The sequence below is a fragment of the Sitodiplosis mosellana genome, unplaced genomic scaffold (assembly GCF_009176505.1).
Source record: "Sitodiplosis mosellana isolate CC-2019 unplaced genomic scaffold, AAFC_SMos_1.0 Smas_scaffold_6038, whole genome shotgun sequence".
In the NCBI taxonomy this organism is placed as follows: domain Eukaryota; kingdom Metazoa; phylum Arthropoda; class Insecta; order Diptera; family Cecidomyiidae; genus Sitodiplosis; species Sitodiplosis mosellana.
The window spans coordinates 1-9353 of NW_022601279.1; the positions used below are offsets into that span (position 1 = coordinate 1).

At 36.7% G+C, this 9353-nt stretch overlaps 2 protein-coding genes across 2 annotated transcripts; both read left to right on the forward strand.

Moving 5' to 3' along the window:
• Nucleotides 1–4029: 4029 nt before the first annotated feature.
• On the forward strand, nucleotides 4030–7869 carry LOC129573276 (uncharacterized). Its single transcript, XM_055453662.1, has 4 exons — nucleotides 4030–4695; nucleotides 4840–5359; nucleotides 5504–6220; nucleotides 6347–7869. Exons 1-4 carry the CDS (start codon nucleotides 4030–4032, stop codon nucleotides 7867–7869), a joined length of 3426 nt encoding a protein of 1141 aa, XP_055309637.1.
• An 861-nt stretch (nucleotides 7870–8730) lies between these two features.
• On the forward strand, nucleotides 8731–9234 carry LOC129573277 (uncharacterized; the record flags this gene model as incomplete). The annotated part of the gene is made up of 1 exon (XM_055453663.1): nucleotides 8731–9234. A coding segment is annotated over exon 1 (504 nt), but the record flags the coding sequence as incomplete, so codon positions are not given.
• Nucleotides 9235–9353: the final 119 nt, after the last annotated feature.

The following is a 9353-nucleotide window of genomic DNA, read 5'->3' on the forward strand; positions in this document are numbered from 1 at the left end:
ATTATTATTATTATTATTCTGCACCATACAGCGTTTCTTCGCCAGAGGTGGTTTATTTAGCATAAATAAATCTTGTTATATTTACAATGTTTGCAATGGGATAATTAATTCTATTTGACTTTACTCTCTCCAAATTCTATTTCTCTTAAAATAATCAGCTACTCTCTGTTTTACAGTATTTGTACTTGTGTTAAAATCAATTAAATAAGTATCACAATTCGGAATAGTAGTAATATTACATTCATCTGGTAAATTAGGCGGTTTGATAGGAACAAAGTATTTATAAAATTCATTGTATGTACTCAACATATAATTGATAGGTTCAAACTTGGAATAGCAATTTTGATGCGTCGGTAATGAAAGGAAATCTGAGTTTCTTGTCCAATGTCGCGGTGTTTTAAAACTTATTTTGCTCAAAATGTATTTCGATGAAGTATTTCCACATATCACATTGTGGACAAGTGATATTTGTGCTATCTTTCTCCGCTCTTCCCGACACTGCGCCTTCTTGACAGTTCTCATATAAATGAGCCCAGAAGCGCCAACTGGTGCAAGAACATGTAATAGAACCGTTGTATACCAATAGTATTCAGACGCTTACACGTTGGGTATACTGTTATTGACTGTTTTGAATAGTAGTTCTTTCACATAAAAACATAAAAATCTTCTCGCATTACACTGATATCTCTCTTATTCCATTGATATTTTTTCCAAAAGAGAAAAAAAATATTTCAAGCCTCAATTGCACAGCATATCACTATTAGAATCATTGTGTCGACATGAATCAACCAATAAACAAACCAAAACAAACACAAACCACACAATGAAATACCACGTTTGTATAAATATAGCAATCACTTGAAGAGAAAAACTCAAAAAAACATGTTTCAATAAAAAACAATATTCTAATATTTTAGAAAATATAAAATTAAATGAAATTTTTGTGTTTTCACGTGTTTTCATCAACATGAATAACTGCGACAAATGTCACTTCATGTTGTCATTGAAACAATCGGAATGAACTGACATTTGTTCGTAATTCTTAAGTTACTCTTGTGTTGACAAAAACACGCAAAAACACGAGAAAAATGTTTAATTTTACGTTTTAAAATAACAAGATTAAATTCTTGCATTGAAAAAAAAAATATTCGCGCTTTTTAATAAAAATAAACTCAAAATATTTCTTGAGAACAGAAAACCGCTCAATAAGCAATTGACACATGTATATATTTGTATACAAGTCTTTGAATTTGACGTACGTTGTGCTTGTAGTACTTGTTCTTGCACCAGTTGGCGTTGACGTAAGAAGGCATAGCGTCGGCTCTTCCAGCGTAATCATTTGTAATTCAAGCAGTCGGCATTCGTATGGCGGCTTCCTGAATCTGTGTGGCCACTTCATTTTGCGCAGTGCAAACAATAAAAACTGCTTCTGGATCGATTCAACTCGTGCAATTTTTTCATCGGTGTATGGGTTCCAAATTTGGGAAGCATATTCCACAATCGGCAATACAAATGTGAAAAATAATTTCTTCATTGTCCATGGATCATCAAATTCATATCCAAATCGTTTAATCCATGCTAAACGTGATTTCGCCTTGGCTGTAATATACTCAATGTGTGCATTAAAAATCAATTTATGGTCAAGTATCACCCCAAGATCCTTTATCACGTCAACTCGATCGATTTTTTCGTTGCCAATGGAATATTCGAAGTTAAATTTCGGGTGGCCACGATGAAAAGACACAAATTTGGTCTTAGATACATTTAGCTTTAGCTTGTTCCGGTTAAAGTATTCAACAAGCCTATTCAAGTCAGCTTGTAATTCCAGACAATCATCATAATGTCTGATGTGTTTCCATAGGCGAGTGTCATCAGCAAACGACTGAAGTATTGAGTTTCTTATGTGTTTTGGTAAATCAATGATGAACAACAGAAACAATGTAGCACCAATCGGGTAACCCTGACCAGTTCCCGATGTAACTTCAATAGGGCTCGACATGTCATTATTCAATTTGACAATCTGTTGGCGACCATACAAATACGATTTGATCCACTTGAGTAATTGTTGATTCAGTCCCATAATATCTAATTTGCGTATTAGTAAATCAATGTTGACCGAGTCAAAGGCCTTCGCAATATCCAAGTAAATTGCATCGGTTTGTATTTGGTTTTTCATTCCTAAAATTGCACACGATGTAAATTCAGCCAAATTTGTAGTTGTAGATTTTCCCTTCACAAATCCATGTTGACTGTTATCAATAATGTTCTCCATGTGATAATTAAGGTGTTTGGCAACGATGGAATCAAGCAACTTCGATATTACACACTGCAGGGCTACACCACGATAGTTTTCAACTTTAGCTTTAACACCGGCTTTGTGCACCGGTCTAACGAATGAACTTTTCCAAATTTCAGGCACAAATCCAGTGTCTAATGATTTCTTCAGCATGTGTGTTATTGGCTTCAACAATGCTGTAGTACATTCTTTGACAAAAATATCTGGTATTCCATCAGGTCCAGATACCATGTTGTTTGGAAGGTTATTTATCGAATCCATAACCAACTCCTCAGTAATGTTGATAGTTGGAAAAATAGCACACAGATCCTTTAGCAATGGTTCATCTTCAGAATAATTCTCATTTTCGGTATAATCCGGTTCAGTGTACGCTTTGGCAAAATGTGTTGCGAAAAATTGTGCTATCTCACCTCGGTTACTACTTTTCTTATCCCCAAGAACCATTTCATTCGGAAGATCATCATTCGTCTTTTTGGAACCATTCACGAATTCGAAAAACTTCTGTGGATCTTCATTGATAAGGTTTTCCATTTCAAGTTTGTAGTTTCTATATGCCAAACGAGCGCTCTTTTTGTATTCTTTTCTCAATTTGGAGTGTTCTTTTTTGGCGTAGTTTTTTTCTTCAATGGTATGTCTGGATGCTATGTATTTGTATTGATTATTGACTCTATTCTTCAAATTGATAAGGTCATTATTAAACCATTTTGGGTGACTTGAAAGCTTCTTCGTTTTCATCACAACATTCGATGAAATTACTGAATCAATCAGTTCGTACAACTTTGTGATATGCGAGTCCAAATCATCACCGGAAAACATTTCCATCCAATCGACGTCATTCAGCGACTCATTTATGGTATCGTAATCGGCATTCACAAAATCTCGGTAACTATTATTCGAAGTTGGTTTAAATTGGTTACAATCAAAATTACCAATATTTATCTCATACGATATGTGATGTGACAGTACGATATGTGTGTTCAGTAGGTGATAATCATTTTTGGAACAATTGACGAAATCGGTGCTGTTAGTCCAAACTAAATCAAGCATAGCTCCATTCAAGTTGCCATTTTTGTTGATTTGCACAAGGCCCAGATCATGACAGGTATCCAAAACGACCATTTCTTTTTCAGATGAAGCACTTATTGGAATGGCTATGTCAGCATCTTCAGCATCATCAGTATACCAATCCAATCGTGACAAATTAAAATCCCCAGATACTATTAAAATATCTTCGTTCTTCATCATTGCAGCTATTTCCTTCAACGACTCCATATTTGCCTTATATACAGCGACAGGTGTTCAAGAACATATTGTTAAATTCAGCGTATTGTTCATACAAAGTCCAATCAAATTGGCATTTGTTTAAATTCATATAAAGTCCAATTAATTTGTCATTTCAGCATTTTTCATCAAAAAAAACAAGGTTCAATATTCGAAATTAAAGGCAACGAACCATATCTAGCAATTAAGCATTTTTGGAATAACTGTTCAAAATTAACAACTTAATAAAATTCAGTTCATTTTGATCGCTCACACAAATTTGACGTGATTTTAATCAACTCTTAATGTTGGCAATAGCAACATTTGGTCCTTCGACTTAAAAAGAATACAACGAAACTACGACGAAAATTTGAATTAAACCACGATTTACGAACAAAAGTTACAACGAAACGATAAAATTTGAAAAGTGTTTTTTTTCTCCCTTACGATTTCAAAAAAAATACATTTGAAAAATGCCTAATTCAGGCTCTGGCGACGAAGACGAAACACAGATCAGTGGGGAGCTTGCCGATCAAAAAATTAGATTGGAAAAGTTGAAAGACTTTTGTGTTAATTACACAAAAGATGGCAAAGACAGAAAGAATAAAGTCGAGTATTTTGAACGGCGTTTGCAATTGTTGGCTGAATGGAGAAACACGTTTGAGAAAGCTCACAACGACTTGATTGCGAACGAAGCGGATAAGGAAAATGCATATTTCGCTAAGAATCATCATGAAAAGGCTTTTACCAAGTGCGACGAAATGCATGATACAATAACAAAGGACTTGGAAACATTTAAAGCAAAACAAAAAAAAACGAAAAAATCATCCACGACCGGCGCTTCGACATCCAAATCGGGCGCTCCGATTCCATCACCGCGTGAGAACGAAAATCCCAAAAAAATTCATATCGTCGAATTTTTGGATAGCGATGATGAAGAAACGATCGAAGATCAACTGGACATCGAGTCTCAAGAGGAGGTTCCACCGACGGTAGCAGTATTGAGATACCAAACGAAAGAATTATACGATGTGGTAAAAATGATACAAAAAAACGAACCATCGACTCAAGGTGAAGCCAACGCCCAGTTAGAGCAGTTGAAGACGGTTTGGGCTGAATTAAGAGCTACGTACAGACAAGTAAAGGTGTCAGCAGAAAGAGTTTGGTGCAACGAAATTCCATTCCACGAAATGCAAGAAAAATTTATGAAATTGTGCGGAAAATTAAATGATGTGAAAGAAAAATCGAATCAAAAATCAAACGTTGAATTACCAAAAATAAAGCTACCAGAGTTTAACGGTGAAAAAGATGACTGGCGCGAGTTCAAAGACCTTTTTGGAAAAATAATTCACGACAACAATTCGATTTCGGACGCATTAAAAGTGCAGTATTTAAAGTCTTGTTTAAAAGGAGAAGCATTGAAAAAAATCAAGTATTTGACACCAGAAGAATCAAATTATCAAGACGTGTACAATGTTTTGGAACGACGATATGGCAATAAAAGAGAAAATGTTGGCAAGTTGATTGATAAAATTCTTGAATTGCCAAACCAAACAGTTGAAACGAGCAGCAGCCTACGCAACATTTACGATGTAACGTACGAGTGCATGATGGCGATCCGTAATTTCGATGTGAATACTGAAAATTGGGATCCGCTCGTCATTCACATTCTAAAGAAAAAGTTAAGCAAAACAACTTTAATCGACTACGAATCCAAATTGGTCGATGTTCGCGAGCTACAACAATTATCCGACTTCTTAAATTACATCGAGCATCGCTTCATGGCATTGCTATCAGCTGAAGGTGGACATGAAAAATATGACAAAAAAAATGAAAATTTTGAAAAAAAAATCAAAAAATTCGACGATTCACCAACGGCATTCAAGTGTACATTTTGTGATAAGCCTCATTCTGTCTACAAATGTTTTGAATTTAAAAATAAATCAGTGAAAGAACGAAGTGAATGGGCAAAATCCGAAAAAGTGTGTGTTATTTGCATTCAAAAGCATGACGGTGAATGCAAAGCTAAATTCAATACGTGCAAAACATGCGGCAAGAAACATAACACCTTGCTGCATTTCGAAACAAAAAAAGAAGCAAACGAAAAGAAAACGACACTGCTCACGACGACCACTATTAATGAAGCAACGAGCAGCAAAAGTAACGAAACATCGCAAGTTCAAGTATTGACAACGACAAAAAATACAAATAAATTGTTAGCAACGGCATTTGTGAATGTACTATCAAAAAACGGCGAAAAAGTGCTATTAAAATCGGTAATCGATGGTGCCTCACAGGGTGCTTTAATAACTGAAAATGCATTCCAAAAATTGGGTCTTGACTCAGACAGTGTGAATGCTGAAGTGCAGGGTGTAGAGGGACGTAAGTCGACCGCTGGTAAAATGACAAACCTTACACTGCGACCACATTTTTCTGATGATTACGAACTCGAAACCGAAGCGCTTGTTATGAAAAAAATTACAAACCTATCATATTTTAAAGACGATTTGAAGCGTTATGATTACCTTCAAAATCTTTTGTATGCAGATCCAACGATCAACGACGAAAATGAAATCGATTTGCTGTTGGATGTCGCGGCATTTACAGCAATTATAAAAAACGGCCTAATCAAGGGGCCGATCGATGCTCCGATTGCAGTAAATAGTGAATTGGGCTGGTTGATAATGGGCCCAGAAAAAAATGAAGCACGCAACACTCCAATAAAAATTACATCATTGATTTCAAATATAGAAATTGAACGAGAAATTTCGAATTTTTTCTTATCTGAAGATCTTGAATGCGTCGATAGTGATGAAAGTGAAACAGAACCGAGCGATGAAGAGCGTTGTCGTGAAGAGTATTACGTAAAAACAACAAAAAGAGACGACGACGGCAGATTAAATGTTTCAATGGCATTTACAACTGAAAACGGACCATGTCTCGGTGATTCACGTAAGATAGCGTTAGCAACTTTATTCCAATTGGAGAAAAAATTCGCGAAAAATCCAGAATTTCACAAACAATACGTTGCAACTATCAATGAATCCATTGAGTTGGGACATTTAGTGCTGGAAAAAAATCCACCAATCGACAGCCACTACATTCCCCACCACGCAGTGTTTAAAAATAGTACCACAACCAAGCTAAGACAGGTGTACAATGCCTCGAACAAAACGGCAAATGGAAAATCCTTGAACGAGCAATTGGTTGTGGGAAAAATCGATCAATCTTCAATCTTTGAATTGATCATGCGATGGAGAGAGCCAAAAATCGCTGTCATAGCAGATTTAGAAAAGATGTACAAGCAAATTCGCTTAAACGAAAACCAACAACATTTACAAATGATCCTATGGCGAGAATCTTGCGACGAGCCGATAAAAAGTTACAAAATGACGACAGTAACATTTGGTTTGAAGGATGCTCCATATCTTGCCATTAGATCTTTACACGAAATTGCTCAAAGGGTCAAGGAAAAATACCCACGAGCAGCGAAGGCAATTTTGAAATGCTTTCATGTTGACGACTATTCGGGTGGGGCCGAGACGGTTGATGAAGCATTGTCCATTCTACGTGAAATGAAGCAGGCATTTGATGAGTACGGCTTCAATCTGAGGAAAATCGTCAGTAATTCGCCTGAATTACTTGAAGCTATCCCTGAGTGCGACAAAGAGCAAAATGTAAGCATTGTCAAAGTGCTTGGAATTCCATGGAACCCGAAAAATGATGAATTTGTATTCAACATCAAATTAAATATACACGAACGGCCACGAACGAAACGACAACTAGCTTCAGAAATAGCAACAGTGCAATACGATCCGTTAGGATGGATCGCACCGGTCATCGTCAAAGCGAAAATTTTGCTTCAAAATGTGTGGAAGCTAAAACACGAAAATAATAAACCATACGCTTGGGATGATGATTTACCGATCGAAATTGTGAATGAATGGATGAGCTACAAATCGCGATTGAGCGTAGTAAATTCAATTGTGATACCACGGTGGCTCGGCACAGCAACAAAAATGAAGGTGGAATTGCATGGATTTTCTGATGCGTGTGCAAAAGCAATTTCGGCCAACGTCTACATTCGATTCGCAAGTGAAGAATCGATTCGAGTGGTGCTGATAGCAGCAAAAACAAAACTGGCACCCATCAACGAGCAAACAATTCCAAAATTAGAATTGTGCGGAGCGGAATTGTTAACGAATTTAGTGAAAGCTACGCGAACGAGAATGAGTTTTAACATCAACGAAACAATTTTATGGAGTGATTCAAAGGTGGCCTTGGCGTGGATTAAATCTAATCCACAAAAGTAAAAAAAATTTGTCGCCAATCGAATCAAACGTATCAACAAACTGAAAAACGTCGAGTGGCATCATATCGCCGGGAAACAAAATCCAGCAGACTGCGCATCGCGTGGAATTTTTGGTGACGAACTGGCTAATCATCCACTTTGGTGGTTCGGCCCAGCAATATTACACGAAAACACCGATATTATTTACAACGACGACTTAAATTTTGAAACATCGAAAGAACAAAAACTGAATGTATTGCTTGTTCAAAGTGATAAAAGGTGTTTTATCGACGACAATTTACCATTAGTATCTTCGTGGAACAAAATGATAAGAGTGTTCGCTTATGTGAATAGGTTTATTTGTTACACACGAAAAATGAATGTAAAAAAATATGAAAAAGGTACTCCGATTACAACGACCGAGCTAGAGCAAGCCGAAACGAAAATCATTCGAATCGTACAGCATGTGTATTATGAAAATGAAATTGAAAAATTAAATAAAAACAAAAAAATTGAAAAAACCAGTGAACTTCTAAAGTTGAATGTGTTCATCGATACGAATGGTCTGTTACGCGTGGGTGGTAGAATAAAAAACTACGACATACCATTTAACACCAGACACCCGATTTTAATTCCAAAAAAAAGTGGAATCTCAATTTTAATCATTCGTGATATGCACAAAAATAATTTTCACGCTGGCCCAAGGTTGACCGAATCACTTATCCGACAGAAATATTGGATAGTCAACGGTCTTTCGGCGGTAAAAAAACAACTCAACGGGTGTGTCACATGCCGTAGACACAACCCAAAAACAATGCAACAAAAAATGGCAAATTTACCTGCGGTTAGAACAACAGTCGTAAGCAAGCCATTTACAAACACAATGGTTGACTTTACGGGAGCAATTTTCATCAAAACATCGAAACTCCGAAATGCAAGAGTAGTAAAGGCGTACATTTGCATTTTTGTATGTATGTCAACGAAAGCGTTGCACGTTGAGTTGGTCAGTGACATGTCAGCTGACGCATTTATTGCTGCACTACGACGTTTTATCGCGAGACGGGGTGAAGTAAAAGTGATATTCAGCGACAATGGAACCAATTTTGTGGCTGCAAATCGATTATTAAACGAATTAAGTAACAACGAAAATGAGGAATTCAACACGCGAATTTCAAACGAATTGTCAACACAGAGAATAACATGGAAATTCTCACCACCGGGCGCACCACATTTCAATGGCCTGGTAGAAGCTGGCGTAAAAACAGTAAAAATGCATCTAATGAAAGTGATGGGAGAACAAAAATTCACATTCGAAGAGTTAACGACGATTCTAGCGCAAATTGAGTCGGCAGTTAATTCAAGACCTCTGACTCCAATTTCGTGTGAGGTAAACGACATCCAAGTGTTGACGCCTGCACACTTCCTTATAAACTCACACCCAACAGCAATCGCCAGCGAAAACTTGGATGAATGCAAGATCAGTTATCTCGACCGCTGGAAAAGGGT

What these genes read in the sequence shown, in the direction of transcription:
- LOC129573276 (XM_055453662.1), top strand. Translation starts at nt 4,030, where the DNA reads ATGCCTAATTCAGGCTCTGGCGACGAAGACGAAACACAGATCAGTGGG. An exon ending in GGCATTGCTATCAGCTGAAG is followed by an intron (nt 5,360 to 5,503) that starts GTGGACATGAAA and finishes AAAATAAATCAG; the next exon opens with TGAAAGAACGAAGTGAATGG. An exon ending in TGCTCCGATTGCAGTAAATA is followed by an intron (nt 6,221 to 6,346) that starts GTGAATTGGGCT and finishes TCTTATCTGAAG; the next exon opens with ATCTTGAATGCGTCGATAGT.